The following is a 17,124-nucleotide window of genomic DNA, read 5'->3' as shown; positions in this document are numbered from 1 at the left end:
CGTTTCAGTCTAATCATCACGGGTGAGTGCTGGGTGTGCGATTGTGACCCTTAACCAAAGGAGCAAAGCAAGCAGTGGAAACATGTGGAGCCACCAGCGTCGAAAAAGGCGAAGACCCGGGAAGAATGATGCTGAGTGTTTTTGTTGTTTTTTTCGGACTGTCATAGTGTGGTGCTAACACATTATGCTCGGTAAGGGCCAAACGTCACAAAATGATACTTTGGAAACATACTGCTGAGATTACGGGAGGCTATTAAGACGAACTATTGGGGGAAGCTGTCCAAGGAAGCGCCCCATCTCATTCTCCACAGCACGAGCACAGAGTCACATAGGCTGCTTCTTCGGAATACCAGACTTTGCCTCGTCCCCACTGTTCGTCCATGGCACCCAACGGCTTCTTCCTCATTCTTCGATTCAAGGAAGCACTTCGTGGCACGCATTTCCAGAATGACGATGACTCAGTGAATTTAGGGGTAGGCGTTTCCTTTGCAGTCAAAATGCAGACTACTACAAGGAAGTCTTCGCTAAATCACCCATCGCAAGGAAAAATGTGTCAGATTAGAGGGGTAACGAGTGCAGGAGGACCAATACCACCACCAAGTTTCACCGCCGCACTTTGGTTATGTAGAAGCGACAGTGAAAACTTCGTGTGACTATCCCTTGCAATACCTTACAGTTTCGATCTCACCGCAAAATACAAGTAGCGCTCTTGGAGAACGAAAACGCCCTCTCTAACAATCGACAAAGATTCCGCAAACAGAGATCTTGCGAAATTTAGTTCGCTCCGTTTCCCCGTGAGATCCACAGCACTGCAGACGTCGGCGCTCAGCTTGGTGCTGTGTTCCTTAGCTTCAGGAAGGCGTTTGATCCAGTCCCGCGCTTCCTTTTAAGAGTTTTCCGAATACGACTGAATTCAAGACTACCCGAGGTTGAACTCGATACGTTACTTTTAACAGAACAAAATCGACAGATGTAAAGGCAACTTCAGGAGTACCATAAGGAATTATGACAGGAACGTTACTGTTTACGATATATGTAAATGATCTAGTGCTTAACATCGGAAGGCTGTTTAAGATTTCCACAAGACTAATGAATAGTGCAGGCCATGGCAGTTGACACTGAGCGAAAATAAATACGTAGAAGAAGAAATACGCTACTGTAGAACTAAACAACATCATTGATGACAGATCGGTGGAAACAGTAACTACAGTAAAATATCTATCCAGAGCAAGCTTAAGTAGAATGACCACAAAGAACAAACAGTATGAAAAGCGGATGCCAGACTGACATTTGCAGGGAGAATCTTAAGGAAATGTAACATCCGTGAAAGAAGTGGCTTACAGAATACTGATTCGACCTATTCTCATCAGTCTGTGACATCTACAGGTTGGATTAATAGAGGAGACAGACATTATTAAAAAAAGAGCGCATTTTGTCACAGGATCGCTTAGGCGGCGCGAAAGCGTTACGGATGTGCTCATCAAACTACAGCGGCAAACGCTACAAGACAGGCGTACCTATCACGCAGAAGTTTTTTTCTGTTTACATTCGCAGACAGCAGTTTGCGGGAAGAGTCGGCTAACATACGAGGACTATTTTTTTTCAGCGTCTAGTCGGTAGAGAAGTTAAAACCACAGTGAAAATGTAATGAAGCTCTGAGCAGATAGATTACCCACCGATCGCGTCACGACGAACTTTTCAGTTCTGAACGCACAGTGCGTACGTAAAAATGCCTATAACAATAGTGTCTCCCTCCAAGTCTGAAGTGCGTACTATCATTCGATTTCTTCAGTCTGGGCGTTCCACCTGATTTCATGCAGCCCACATAACTTAACCGTCATGCGTGACAACAATGTGTGGCAGCGGTGCAGGAACTTTGAAGCAGGACGTACAATGTCAGTTGAAACTTTCCCGTCTCCTCTAATCTCTTTTGTTACGCAACCTTCCCTTCTACAACAACCTATGAAACCTTCCCTTAGGATTTCTATCTCTTGCTTAATAATAACAAATGAAATCTTCCCTTTGAAATTAACTCTCTTTCCCAATAATAATAAGTGCATTCTTCGCATGCATATTTAAATGCTGCCTATTAAAAGTGATTTGCTGATCATTTCGACGAAACATAGAATGTGTCGTCGTCGTGGCCCTCAGTCGTTACTTGCAATAACCCAAAACTGTTCCTTACCTTTTTTACTGTTACTGGATCGCCATCTGACTGCTACATCGAACTACGACATGAATATACTTACTCTGTTTTACTACACTCCTGGAAATTGAAATAAGAACACCGTGAATTCATTGTCCCAGGAAGGGGAAACTTTATTGACACATTCCTGGGGTCAGATACATCACATGATCACACTGACAGAACCACAGGCACATAGACACAGGCAACAGAGCATGCACAATGTCGGCACTAGTACAGTGTATATCCACCTTTCGCAGCAATGCAGGCTGCTATTCTCCCATGGAGACGATCGTAGAGATGCTGGATGTAGTCCTGTGGAACGGCTTGCCATGCCATTTCCACCTGGCGCCTCAGTTGGACCAGCGTTCGTGCTGGACGTGCAGACCGCGTGAGACGACGCTTCATCCAGTCCCAAACATGCAAAATGGGGGACAGATCCGGAGATCTTGCTGGCCAGGGTAGTTGACTTACACCTTCTAGAACACGTTGGGTGGCACGGGATACATGCGGACGTGCATTGTCCTGTTGGAACAGCAAGTTCCCTTGCCGGTCTAGGAATGGTAGAACGATGGGTTCGATGACGGTTTGGATGTACCGTGCACTATTCAGTGTCCCCTCGACGATCACCAGTGGTGTACGGCCAGTGTAGGAGATCGCTCCCCACACCATGATGCCGGGTGTTGGCCCTGTGTGCCTCGGTCGTATGCAGTCCTGATTGTGGCGCTCACCTGCACGGCGCCAAACACGCATACGACCTTCATTGGCACCAAGGCAGAAGCGACTCTCATCGCTGAAGACGACACGTCTCCATTCGTCCCTCTATTCACGCCTGTCGCGACACCAGTGGAGGCGGGCTGCACGATGTTGGGGCGTGAGCGGCAGACGGCCTAACGGTGTGCGGGACCGTAGCCCAGCTTCATGGAGACGGTTGCGAATGGTCCTCGCCGATACCCCAGGAGCAACAGTGTCCCTAATTTGCTGGGAAGTGGCGGTGCGGTCCCCTACGGCACTGCGTAGGATCCTACGGTCTTGGCGTGCATCCGTGCGTCGCTGCGGTCCGGTCCCAGGTCGACGGGCACGTGCACCTTCCGCCGACCACTGGCGACAACATCGATGTACTGTGGAGACCTCACGCCCCACGTGTTGAGCAATTCGGCGGTACGTCCACCCGGCCTCCCGCATGCCCACTATACGCCCTCGCTCAAAGTCCGTCAACTGCACATACGGTTCACGTCCACGCTGTCGCAGCATGCTACCAGTGTTAAAGACTGTGATGGAGCTCCGTATGCCACGGCAAACTGGCTGACACTGACGGCGGCGGTGCACAAATGCTGCGCAGCTAGCGCCATTCGACGGCCAACACCGCGGTTCCTGGTGTGTCCGCTGTGCCGTGCGTGTGATCATTGCTTGTACAGCCCTCTCGCAGTGTCCGGAGCAAGTATGGTGGGTCTGACACACCGGTGTCAATGTGTTCTTTTTTCCATTTCCAGGAGTGTATATTAGCTGCTGGTGGGCTGTCATAATAAGTGGCTGTATTTATTACCAAAGCTGACGTTATTCTTTAATAGCAAAGCTGACGTTATTCTTTATTTATTTGACTGAAGTTACGTAATTAATAGTTAAACTTTTTCTTAAAAACAATAAAATTTTGCAAAGTTTTAAGTTGATGGTTTTTAGGATGGATTGTAAACAGTAATGCAACATTGCTGGCAAAAATTAATTATATTCTGAAAACGTTTCTTCAAATATTTACTGCTGGTAATGAAATGATTTTACAAACATTCAAATGGGACTTACTTATTAACTAGCATTGCGTAAACATACCTTCAGTAGTCTTGCGTTTCAAAAAAAAAAAAAAAAAAAAAGGAAACAATAATATTAGTTCCTCTTATGATAATAGTTAGCTGATGTCTCTGTACATCCTTTTATAATCTCTTGTAAATCATAACTGGTGGCTGGCAGGCACACCGCTCCTCTCAACCTCTCGGTTCAGACCTGCTATCGAATCGCTTCACATCTCGCTTACTACTGACTTCCTACGAACGCTAAAGTGCTGTCTCTCCCGCCAACAATGGTTTCTGGTGCAGACAATCCGTGCTACCATTACAAATTGTATCAATGCGCGGTCTTTCCCGCTCATTTCTTAAAATGTATCCATACGTAGTCTGTTCCTCCCTTTTTAAAATTATATCAATGTGCGGTCTCTCCAGCCAATAATACTTTGGTGCAGACATTCCCTGCTACCACAATTATTTCCAAAATGACAAATATTAATTATTCCTACTTAATCCTATTAATAAAATATAAACATCTTTCATAAATTGTGGTTTGACAATAGAAGTATACACGTCTTACACAGTAATGCAGGGGCTCAGGGAACGAAAGTGTACCAGCCGACGATATTATTTAGCGAATGGATCAGGCGATTTGACAAAATCGTCTACGAAGGGCAATTCAGAGCAAACGTAGAGAAATGTTGTCATCGGGGATCGTCCTTCTTCATGACAATGCTCGGCCGCAGACTGCAGCTGCAATAAGGAAGCTCCTGCAGCGTTTTCGACGGGAAGTGTTTGATAACCCGCCATGCGCCAGCGGACTTGGCTCGGTCTGATTTTTATCTTCTTGCTCACACGATCCGCTGGCTACGAGGAAAGCAGGTCGATACAGAAAACGAGCTGCAGACCAGCGTACAGAATTGGGGAAAAGCTAGGACAAATGTCAATGCCGGGGCGGCGACTACGTAGACAACTAGTTGCAAGGTGTAGCTAATTGTTGCAAATAAAACACTTTTGATTCCCCCTCCCCAGTTCTTGGTTCCTGGAGTCGGGTAGACGCGCCGGCCCCCGGATCGAATCCGCCTGGAGGATTACCGACGGGAGCCAGTGTGCTGGCCAGCCTGGATGTGGTTTTTGGAGGTTTTCCACATCCCGATAGGTGAATACCGGGCTGGTCCCCACGTTCCACCTCAGTTACACAGCTCGCAGACATCTTAACACATTCACACTATTTCATGGATTCCACTAGACACAGACAGTGGGGGTACACTATTTCCGTCCTGGAGTGTACAGGGTAGTGGCAGGAAGGGCATCCGGCCACCCCTTAAAATGAACATGCCAAATCGATTAACCATGGCCGACCCTGCGTACCCGCGGGACGAGGCGCAAGCGATAGATAGACAGATAGATTTTCAGTGCGGATTCCATTTATCGACTGATCGGATCTTGAATATACATAAACTAAACTCCGTCTGAACAGGCCTTGGAAGGCCCAACGGTAGCGATCGGTCGCCGTGTCGTCCTCAGCCCATAGGCGTGACTGGATGCAGATATGGAGGGGCATATGGACAGCGCACCGCTCTCCCGGCCGCATGTCAGTTTACGAGACCGGACCCGCTACTTCTCAAGTAGCTCCTCTGTTTGACTCACAAGGGCTGCGTGCACCCCGCTTGCCGAGTTGGGCTTGGCAGACCTTATGGTCACCCATCCAAGTGCTACCCCAGCCCGACAGCGCTTAACTTCGGTGGACTGACGGGAACCGGTGTTACCACTGCCGTTGGCCTCGTTTACTTCTACCATCTCGCGAAACGACCAGAACGAGAAAATTCTAGGAATTGCAGCTAATACAAAGGTCTGCTGGCAATTTTCCCCTCGCCATGAGAAGGGGGAATCAGTGCTATCAGACGTGCCATTCGCCATACACTGACAGGTCGCTTGAGGATGTAGGTGTATGCAAAAGTCGCTTGACAGTCCCGATTTGTCGTTGACAGATACGCTGTACCCCACGCTCGCTCCTGCCCTGTGAGCCGTACCAACACCGGCTCAAAGGAAGGCCTCGGCGCTTGTTCGTGACGTCACGTCAACTAGGCACGGCGAACGCCAGGTCTGTTGCAGGCATACTCATAATGGTGGTGTCTCCCTCTCTGACACAGGAAAATGTGAAACTATTGGCGGTAGTTGACCAACACACATTGTTCTGAGAGATTTCTGCAATCAATTAATTGTGCAATTCATTACACTTCTTAACAAACAGTGTACTCCTGAACTTAAATTTCCACCTGTTTTAAGGATTGACATACAAAAACAACTTCATGGCCCAGCAGCAACAGAATTCGTGCTTCTTTACCTAATCTGAGGAAGTAACGTTTGTACTGGTTTGCTTTTACAAGAAACTGTCAACATATTGGTGCTCTTCTTTAGGTTTCTTGGTTGACTATTGGGTGAGGAGCACTGAATGATAATGAAATATCTTGCGATTGTACATGTTGGGGGAGGGGGTGGGGGACAGAAGAAGAGGCAAAAGAGAGATACTTGTTTTATCAAATAAAATTTTTTGTCTTATAAAGTTTCTCCTTTCAGTTGCAAGAGGGGAATATTTATCTTTAATGTTTAAAAAAGTTTAAGCTCAGCAGTATTTTCGATGTATGAAGCTATTTTGTTTCCTGTTTAGAATTCCTTTCGTTGAAAACGACTGTAATCTAATGACTGGCAACAGTTGGACATTTACACATGTAAATTAGTTCGCATTTCCAGTGACGATGTCAAACGAAAATAAATAAACAAATAAAAGAAACTAGTTCATTGTGAGGGGGTTGGAGTAAGTTTCGCTAAGAAAATGGATCAAGTAAATATAGTTCATTGAATGTAAAATTTCCGAAGCTTGCAATGGGCAAAGCATCTTCTCATATTGATCTACGTTTGTGTCGACAGGATTCAGTAATACAGAAGTATGATCTTCATTTGTAGCTTTACGATAGTAAGAAAATCTTTCATCTAAATAAAACTGCAGAATCCAAAACAATACCAAACATTTTGTCCAAAAAAATAAGAGATTTACAGTGATAAGCACACCCAGGCGTTTCTGCCTGCAACAGACCTGGCGTTAGCCGTGCCTAGCTGACGTGACGTCACCAACAAGCGCCGACGACTTCCTTTGAGTCGGTGTTGGCTGTACTCGGGCCTAGAATCGCACGGCAGGACAGGTGGTGCTGCCTCCTGGTGCGCGCTGTGGGAACGCGCGGCTGCTGCCGTGAAGGCGCAGCGGGCCGCGCCAGTCGCTCTCTGGCGGCAGCGCGGGCAAGTCGGCGGGCGGACGCGGACCGCGGCACGCGAACCCACCACCCACTGCGGCACGGCCGGCGTTCCCACAGGCACCGAACCGCGGGCGCGCTCCGCGACGACGGCACCACCCCCGACGCGACTTCGGTCAGGCGGTCGACACGCGGTGGACGAAACCGTAGCGATCACGGGTGCCGGCGGGCTCGATTCTGCATTTGTTTACATTGAGGATCCAGCCGGTGTGAAGGCTCACGATATACACAGACGATAAGACTGGTGTTTTAAAGTGTCATTAAGCGTAATTTTTTTTTTTTTCATTTGACCCTGCGTCACGCGAAGTTGCGCAGTTGTGTTTGCTAACGACCTTCACTCTGAGAAGTAATGTTTTTGTGCTAATTTAGGCTACCAGTTCCCTCAGTATCGCCATTCATCTGAGAGTGATTGGCGACGTGCCAGTAGGAAAGGAAATTAGCTGGTGTTGTACAGCTGTGTTGTCTTTCCGAGTTCTTTTTGTCGTTGCGAGACGAGATCAGCCGGGCGGAAGTGATCTGCGCAAGAGGCGGTGACCGGAACATGAAGCTGTGCGCTGTCGGCGCCTGAAATGCAGCCACAGCAGAGCACGTCCAACATGAGGAACAGCCACCACCACAACCACCACCATGCCAACGGACATCTCAAGACCAACGGACACATCCCGAGTAAGTACCCACAGCTCTTGCTCCTCGTCCCGGTTACAGCTTTCTGCTCTAGTTGACCACTCCGCAGACTTGTCGTGGACGCTGAATACGCGCAGTTCAGTGATTGTACTGCGAAGGAGTTGATTAAGAATTCAGAGCTCGACTACGCATGAAAATGGAATGGCACCAAGAGCGGGGTGCATTTCATACGAAACCCTCGCAACTAAGGTAGGTCTACGCTGAAATTCTGACACCATTTCGTCGGAACCGTATGCTTTCTTTCCTGCATTATGATTTTAGAAATGCTTCCCTGGAAGCTCCCAAGGAGAAGGAATGGATCTACTGTTATTTGTTTTAGTTTAGGCGCACCAGCCTTTTCTGACGGTGTAATCCTATCTTGCTCTCTCTCTCTCTCTCTCTCTCTCTCTCTCTCTCTCTCTCTCTCTCTCTCTCGCTCTCTCTCTCGTTTTGTAGCACAGCCAACATCCTCGACAATGCACGTGAGATTGTATAGTCTTCGCCGATCCCTCCAGTATTTCCTACTACGGATCGTTTCACTGTTAGCTGGATGTGTTAGGAGTTGCTCAATTAATCTCTACCATCTCCAGGTAGGGGTTTAGCACATGTTCTTTCGTTTTAGCACATCTGGGTTCGAATATGATAGTGCCCCACCCAACGCCCCTCCAGTTCTTGGTTGTGGTGATGAATTCATCTCATGCATAGCCTAAGGCCTACTTTAAGTGCATCAGACTTTTTTGACGGTGTGATCCTATCCCGCTCTCTCCCTGTTTTGTAGTACAGCCAAACATCCGCGACAATACACGTCAAATTTTATAGTCGACTGCACATGAAAATGGAATGCTTAGCTAATGTTATAAATGGCACCAAGAGTGGTATATATTTTATATGAAACCCTAGTAAAACTCTTTGTTTCCATATTTTTGGGAGGGATAATATGGACAGAAACAAGAAAAAATTCTCAGGTAAACATTGGTTCTAAATTGGATACCTCAAGCGCAATGAGCACAGTACGCTGCTGATGTTTCGTTGCTATCTACAGGAGACATCTCCAAAGATACTTCGGCAATTGAAGCCAGGTGTATATGTATCTTTGGAGATAGCTGCCGCAAATGGGAAAGAAACGTCAGAAAATAGTTTTAGACTGTGAACAAATCGATTACACTAGAAATTTTAGCTGAAGAAAAATTTGGTTGTGAATTGGCGAAGCTAACGAATCTTAAAACGAAATAAATGTCGTGGTAACATAGGAAACTGTAGCGTAATCCTAGGTCTACGTTTTTTCCATATTTAACTCTCTTTTCATTATAGAAGGTGTCCCACGAGGTGTGCTCAATATTTAGGGATACAACAGAAACGATCCTTCCAAGCAATAAAGTCTAGTAAACAGAGGCTCTAAAATGCCTGTTTTAAGAGCTATGAACACTTCTCCATCTTCGATACTGTGAAATAAAGCTCTTTGCTTTCCATATTTTGGGAGGAGGTAATATGGACCAAAACAAAAAAAAGCTTCTCAAGGAAACATAGGCTCTAAATTGCACACCTCAAGAGCTATGAGCACCTATTCGGTAGAAGAGATGTGTTTCACAGCAGCGAAGATGAGCAAGTGCTCATAGATCTTAAGGTACGGGTCTTAGACGCAATGTTACTAGACTTTTTGACGTCGAATGATCATTCTTGTCATATCCGTGAACACAAGCTATTTCTCCTGCGACAGCCTGCATTTGGTTAAAACTGCACAGTGAATTCAGAAAAGCTATACTACGTAACCGATGTAACCGCCAACGTGTTCTTTGGAGTACACTGTCGTTGCATAAATAACTATAGATGAATTACAAAAAAAAAATGCAAGGGGGAGCGAAGAGTAGGTAGTAAATGTTGCGCAAATCTTGGTCACCTGGCTCTCAACGGACATTGACACGAACGAGCTGACGCTACAGGACGAAGAGTTTCAGCAGCTGGCATGCCAGCTGGTCTCAGACAGGACGTCCACTCGCGCAGAGTGTTTATGACGGAGTTAAGGAGGGCCCTCGGCCGCCCGCGAGGCTGCTCTCGCCTTGCGTAACCCACTGAGCGGCGACCCTTCGGCTTACGGGACCGCGCGCCGGTGCCAGGGTACCCAGCACCGGCTCAGCTCGGCACGGCGCAGCCAGGGTCGCACTGCGGGCTGCGCCGCCTGACCCACTTCCGCAGTCCTTCTTCCCAGCCGCCGCCCGCACTTAACATCAGCGCTCTTCCTCACCGCTTTTGCGGCAGCAAAGAACCTAACAAGCACGAAATATCATTGATCGGCCAAATCTACAAATAATCATTTCTGGCGCAATAAAATTGAAACTAGGACGTACACAACGACGGCAGACGTCACATCACGAAAGAAAAAGTTTTCAAAATGGTTCAAATGGCTCTAAGCACTATGGGACTTAACATCTGAGGTCATCAGTCCCCTAAACTTAGAACTACTTAAACCTAACTAACCTAAGGACATCACACATATCCATGCCCGAGGCAGGATTCGAACCTGCGACCGTAGCAGCCGCGTAGTTCTGGACTGAAGCGCCTAGAACCGCTCGGACACCGCGGCCGGCCAAAAGTTTTCACTAAATTGGCATTACAGGTAACCGAAAAACTGGGATTGAAGAGTTCGCCTCAGAAATCAAGCGTCCGAAAATTATAAGATGATTAAGTGGCGAAAATGCACTGAAGCGCCAAAGAAATTGGTATAGGCATGCGTATTCAAATACAGAGATATGTAAACAGGCAGAATACGGGCCGGGCGTGGTGGCCGAGCGGTTGTAGGTGCTACAGTTTGGAACCGCGCGACCGCTACGGTGCCTCGGACATGGGTGTGTGTGATGTCCTTAGGTTAGTTACGTTTAAGTAGTTCTAAGATTTAGGGGACTGATGACCTCAGAAGTTAAGTCCCATAGTGCTCAGAGCCATTTAAACCACTTTCTCAGAATACGGCGCTGCGGTCGTCAATGCCTATATAAGACAACAAGCGTTTCGCGCAGTTGTTAGACCGGTTACTGCTGCTACAATGGCACGTTGTCAAGATTTAAGTGAGTCTGAACGTGGCGTTACAGCCAGCGCTTGAGCGATGGGACCCAGCATCCCCTAGGTAGCGATGAAGCGCCGATTTTCTCATACGACCGTTTTACGACTGTACCGTGAATATCAGGAATCCGGTAAAATATCAAATCTCGGACATAGCTGCGCTCGGAAAAAGATCCTGTAAGAACGGGACCAACGACGACTGAAGAGAATCGTTCAACGTGACAGAATTGCAACCCTACCGCAAACTGCTGCAGATTTCAACAAGCGTCAGCGTGCGAACCATTCAACGAAGCATCATCGATGTACCCTTGATGACTGCGCGACACAAAGCTTTACGCCTCGCCTGGGCCCGTCAACACCGACATTGGACTGTTGATGACTGGAAACATATTGCCTGGTCTAACGAGTCTCGCTTCAAATTGTACCGAGCGGATACCTCATGAATCCATGGACCCTACATGTGTGCAGGGGACTGTAATGGCTTGAGGCGGGTGCAGTTGGAGTGATGTGGGACCCCTGATACGTCTGGAAAAATGTGTGTGTGAAATCTTATGGGAGTTAACTGCTAAGGTCATCAGTCCCTAAGCGTACACACTACGTAACCTAAATTATCCTAAGGACAAACACACACACCCATGTCCGAGGGAGGACTCGAACCTCCGCCGGGACCAGCCGCACAGTCCATGACTGCAGCACCTAGACCGCTCGGCTAATCCCGCCCGGCGATACGTCTAGATATGACTCTTACAGGTAACATGTACGTAAACATCCTGTCCCACCACCTGCATCCATTAATGTCCATTGTGCATTCCGACGGACTTGGGCAATTTCAGCAGGACAACGCGACACCCCACACGTCCAGAATTGCTAGAAAGTGGCTCCAGGAATACTCTTGTTACTTTAAACACTTCCGTTGGCCGCCAAACTCCCCAGACATGTTGTTCAGAAGAGATCTCCACACCGTCGTACTCTTACGCATTTATGAATAGCCCTGCATGTCGTCAATTCCCTCCAGCACTATCTGAGATGCTACTCGAGTACATGCCACGTCGTGTTACTGCAGTTCTGCGTGCTCGCGGGGGTCCTACCCGATATTAAACAGGTGTACCAGTTTCTTTGGCTCTTCATTTTAAGCATCGAACAGTACAGCAAGTCTGACCCCTGCTTTTCATCGCCACTGCTCTATCAGCTGCACTGGCTCAGCAAGGTCAGCATGTCTCACAGATTGCCTCAAACGTTCGTCTTACTACCGCCTTCTCCTCATCCTCTCCGAATTCCATCAGCAAGCCTCCATGATACTGCAGATAGTATGCTGGGTGATACTGCGCTGATGCTACAAACTTTCAGGACTGATGAAGAATAAATGTCAATTTGAGGTAAGAGGCCGTGGTCTGGAAACGACCGAGTCGAAAGTTATAAGAGAAAATCGTTGTGATACGTCTGTCAGCGGAATACGTGTAGCGCTACTGTTATTGTTAAGATTTTAGGGTAGGCAACTTTCAGAGGTGGTAGTATGGACCAAAAAAGAAAAAGAAGGCCAGTAAACATGGGCTGTAAAACGCATACCTCAAGAGCTATGAGCACTTGTTCGCCTTCGCAATTCCTAAACACATCTCTTATGCTGAACAAATGCCCATAGCTCTTGAGGTATGAATTTTAACGTCCTCATTTGCTAGATAATTTTTTTCTTGTTTTAGTCTTACGAAGAACAATGTCAGTACATGTATTTTATTCTCAGTGGTATCACAAAGATTTTGGCTTATAGCTTTCGAGTCAGTCGTTTCCGGATCAGTGTCCCTAACTTCAAATTGATAAATTTACCCTTCTCCGTCATATCTGGAAGTATCTATCATCATCTTGGGATCACCCTGTGTAGTAATGATCTCGGTTCTCCACAACGCCACGGTTGTTAGTGATATGAAATTCTTCTAGTGGTAGTCGGAGTATACGCTGCGTTGAATACTTAAAGTATTTTTAGTTCCAAACATGCTGGCAGATTAAAATTGCGTCAGGGACCAGTGCCCAAATCGGAAACGTTGCCTTCCGCAGGAAATGCAGTTAGCAACTGAGCTACCTAGGCACGACTTCCGACCCCCCCTCAAAGCTCCAATTTCGCTTAAACCTCTCCGCTACTTTCCGAACTCAAGACCAGTCTCTTTCATACCCTACGCTCTTGAAAGGGTGAGACTATTTGAGTCGCTCCATCGAGTGAGGTGGCGCGGTGGTTAGCACACTGGACTCGCATTCTAGAAGACGATGATTCAAGATTCAAACTCACGTCCGACCATCCAGATTTAGGTTTTCCGTGGTTTCAAAAAATGTGTGAAATTTTATGGGACTTAACTGCTAAGGTCATCAGTACCTAAGCTTACACACTACTTAATCTAAATTATCCTAAGGACAAACACACACACACCCATGCTCGAGGGAGGACTCCAACCTCCGCCGGGATCAGCCGTACAGTCCATGACTGCAGCGCCCCGACCGCTCGGGTAAATCCCGCGCGGCTCCGTGGTTTCCCTAAATCGCTCCAGGCAATCGCCGGGATGGTTCCTTCCCTATCCTTGATGCAATCCGAGCTTGCTCTCCGTCCCTAATGACCTCGAAGCCAACGGGACTTTAAAACCAATCTTCCTTCATTCCGGTTGTTGGTCGACTTTCTGGCTGTCAGTGGACGACGTTGTTAAGGTGCGTGTGGTCAGCACATCGCTCTCCCGGCCGGACACAACTGGAGCCACTTTTTTTCTCCTTTGACTAACTGCTCCGTCACTAAAGAACCCACCGAAGGAACCAAACCAGGGTGTGAGAACACCCGCAGCTTGGCAACTGGAGGACATCTAGCCCAAGGTTGTGACAGGGTTTTACAGAGAGTACTCTACTGCACTGGCTCCTTACTTAGCTTGCATTTATCGCGAATCTCTTGCCCAACGTAAAGTCCCGAGCGACTGGAAAAAAGCGCAGTTGACGCCTGTATATAAGAAGGGTAGAAGGACGGATCCTCAAAATTACAGACTAATATCCTTAGCCTCGGTTTGTTGCAGGATTCTCGAACATATTCTCAGTTCGAATATAATGAATTTCCTTGAGACAGAGAAGTTGATGTCCATGCATCAGCACGGCTTTAGAAAGCATCGCTCCTGCGAAACGCAACTCGCCCTTTTTTCACATGATATCTTGAGAACCATGGATGAAGGGTATCAGACGGATGCCATATTCCTTGACTTCCGGAAAGCGCTTGACTCGGTGCTCCTAACTAAGGTACGAACATATGGGATTGGTTCCCAAATATGTGAGTGGTCGAAGACTTCTTAAGTAATAGAACCCAGTACGTTGTCCTCGATGGTGAGTGTTCATCGGAGGTGAGGGTATCATCTGTAGTGCCCCAGGGAAGTGTGGTAGGTCCGCTGCTGTTTTCTATCTACATAAATGATCTTTTGGATAGGGTGGATAGCAATGTGCGGCTGTTTGCTGATGATGCTGTGGTGTACGGGAAGGTGTCGTCGTTGAGTGACTGTAGGAGGATACAAGATGACTTGGACAGGATTTTTGATTAGTGTAAAGAATGGCAGCTAACTCTAAATATAGATAAATGTAAATTAATGCAGATGAATAGGAAAAAGAATTCCGTAATGTTTGAATACTCCATTAGTAGTGTAGCGCTTGACACAGTCACGTCGATTAAATATTTGGGCGTAACACTGCAGAGCTATATGAAGTGGGAAAAGCATATAATGGCAGTTGTGGGGAAGGCGGATAGTCGTCTTCGGTTCACTGGTAGAATTTTGGGAAGATGTGGTTCATCTGTAAAGGAGACCGCTTATAAAACACTAATACGACCTATTCTTGAGTACTGCTCGAGCGTTTGGGCTCCCTATCAGGCCGGATTGAAGGAGGACGTAGAAGCAATTCAGAGGCGGGCTGCTAGATTTGTTACTGGTAGGTTTGGTCATCACGCGAGTGTTGCGGAAATGCTTCAGGAACTCGGATGGGAGTCTCTAGAGGAAAGGAGCCGTTGTTTTCGTGAATCGCTACTGAGGAAATTTAGAGAACCAGCATTTGAGGCTGGCTGAAGTACAATTTTACTGCCGCCAACTTACGTTTCGCGGAAAGACCACAAAGATAAGATAAGAGAGATTAGGGCTCATACAGAGGCATATAGGCAGTCATTTTTCCCTCGTTCTGTTTGGGAGTGGAACAGGGAGAGAAGATGCTAGTTGTGGTACGAGGTACCCTCCGCTACGCACTGCGGTGTATGTATGTAGATGTAGATGTAGGGTTATTCTGGTAACTGACACGACTTCAGATCCAGAAATTGTGAGGTGAATTTAATTCGTGGTTCGCATTCAACAAATCGTACATCCCCTTGGCACGCTAGTTGGCGGACGCAGGGCACTTTATGGTCACTTCGCTTTTCATCTATCGAATAGCTCTTGGAGCCTGGTGTTGTTGTTGTGAAAGACGTGAGACGGTGCAGGGCAGCCTTGGGCCAGGAGTGGGTAGCAGCAACCGCAGTGGAGCAGTCTACAAGGCAGCGGAACTGCGGCGGTCCTCGGCAGTCGCGCAACGGGCCACCCGTGCTGTTGCTGCCGGCGTCGGCGGCGCAGCCGACATTCCTGCAGACTCCTGCAGTGCTCGCTCCTGCACGCGGTGTACCTGTAAAGGCCGGGTGTCAAGGCAGCCAGACACACGTTCACCGACTGCTCAAACGTGGAGACAGAACTAGTCGTCGTAGCTGTCTTGTCATGCCTCTGCGCGCAGCTAGAAAATGAACGTCTCCTTTTTTCCTAGGTCTCCCGTTTACGTGTCTGAAATAGTAGTAATTACTGCCAGAAGCTTCTGGGGTTGGATTGCAAGAGCTTTCTGAAAGCAGTTACGCACTGAGAGTGGCAAAAAGACCGAAAACTGGAGAGGACCTCAAGCAAGAATGCGGGAAGACCGGAAAGTGCGTTGTATAACGAAGAAAAGCCGACGAAGCTAGAACGCAAAAACACAAAGGGCGCGGTACAGACTGTCGGAAAATGATGCTATTAGCATCTGGATAGGGAAGAAGGGAAATGTATGAGTAGTAGCACAACCTAAGTTGGATAAGTATGGGTGAATCTGCTCGGAATTATTTGAGACCAACAGCTTTTAAGAGGATTTCAGTTCTGTTCCTGCAATTTACGAGTCTAATCTCCTTGGCATAAAATCTGAGCCACAAGGGGAAGTTGGGCAACACAAACAGGTAGCGTGCGTCTGCAGACATAACGTCGAAGGCACTGTGTTTTTGGGCTCAGTCTGGTTTCCATCATACGACGTACCTCTGTTTATCTACTTGTTATTTCCGCTATATTGTCGAAAACTGACACTTTTAGACCGTGGCTGTGTACAAAATACAGGTTAATTTTTACGAGAAATATTTGTGATATCGCCATCTTTATATACATTTCTCAAAGAGCAAACACTTTTTGGTTTGTGTGTGGTGTTTCACACTGCATGTACATCAGATAAATGCTTCAAAAACACTTCAATATTTCGTGAACACAAGGAACAACATTGCAGTAGAGTAACGCGGAGTTTTCAATGTTCGACGGCACCAACCCGAGAAGGAACTTCTACCACACGGGGGAATAAAAATGTCAACACCAACAAATGTATATCTAGATGTGAACAGCTGTCTGAAGATGGAGCTATGAGTTCGAAGTCGGTAACGGCTCTGTTTGTGTAAATACATAGCATTATCAGTACTGGATGGTCGCTGTCTTCTTCTTCGCAAGAATCGACCTATACTCGTTCTTTATTTTGTTTCGTTTGGGGGTTCACTCAGCCTCGTGATGCCAATTGAGGAGCTACTCCGCCGAATAGTAGCGGCATCGGTCAAGAACACCATCATAACGACCGGGAGAGCGGTGTGCTGACCCCACGCCCGTCGCATCCGCATCCTCCCCTGAGGATGACACGGCGGTCGGATGGTCTCGGTAGGCCACTCGTGGCCTGAAGACGGAGTGCTTTTTGAAGACGAAGTTTGGCTGACCATCCACTCATAATGCTGAAAATCAAATCCGAGTTTCAGGCGTCATTCGTTCCCAAGACATTTGAATACACATTAGCGAAACGAATTTATTAAAAGGATCACAGAAATATAACCGACAAT

The 17,124-nt window shown here is 47.3% G+C and overlaps 1 protein-coding gene across 1 annotated transcript in view; it reads left to right on the top strand.

The window, feature by feature from the left end:
* Nucleotides 1-7,282: 7,282 nt before the first annotated feature.
* The window catches only part of LOC126162469 (calpain-9-like), a 1,012,451-nt gene continuing 1,002,609 nt past the window's right edge, over nt 7,283-17,124 (top strand). Inside the window, exon 1 of the mRNA XM_049919000.1 lies at nt 7,283-7,940. Within this exon, the coding sequence (XP_049774957.1) occupies nt 7,844-7,940 (97 nt within the window). The 5' untranslated portion in view covers nt 7,283-7,843. The remainder of the gene's footprint in view (nt 7,941-17,124) is intronic.

Source organism: Schistocerca cancellata, chromosome 2 (assembly GCF_023864275.1).
Source record: "Schistocerca cancellata isolate TAMUIC-IGC-003103 chromosome 2, iqSchCanc2.1, whole genome shotgun sequence".
Taxonomy (NCBI): Eukaryota; Metazoa; Arthropoda; class Insecta; order Orthoptera; family Acrididae; genus Schistocerca; species Schistocerca cancellata.
The sequence above is the reverse complement of the archived record's forward strand: the minus strand, read 5'-3'. Positions and strand labels throughout refer to the sequence as shown.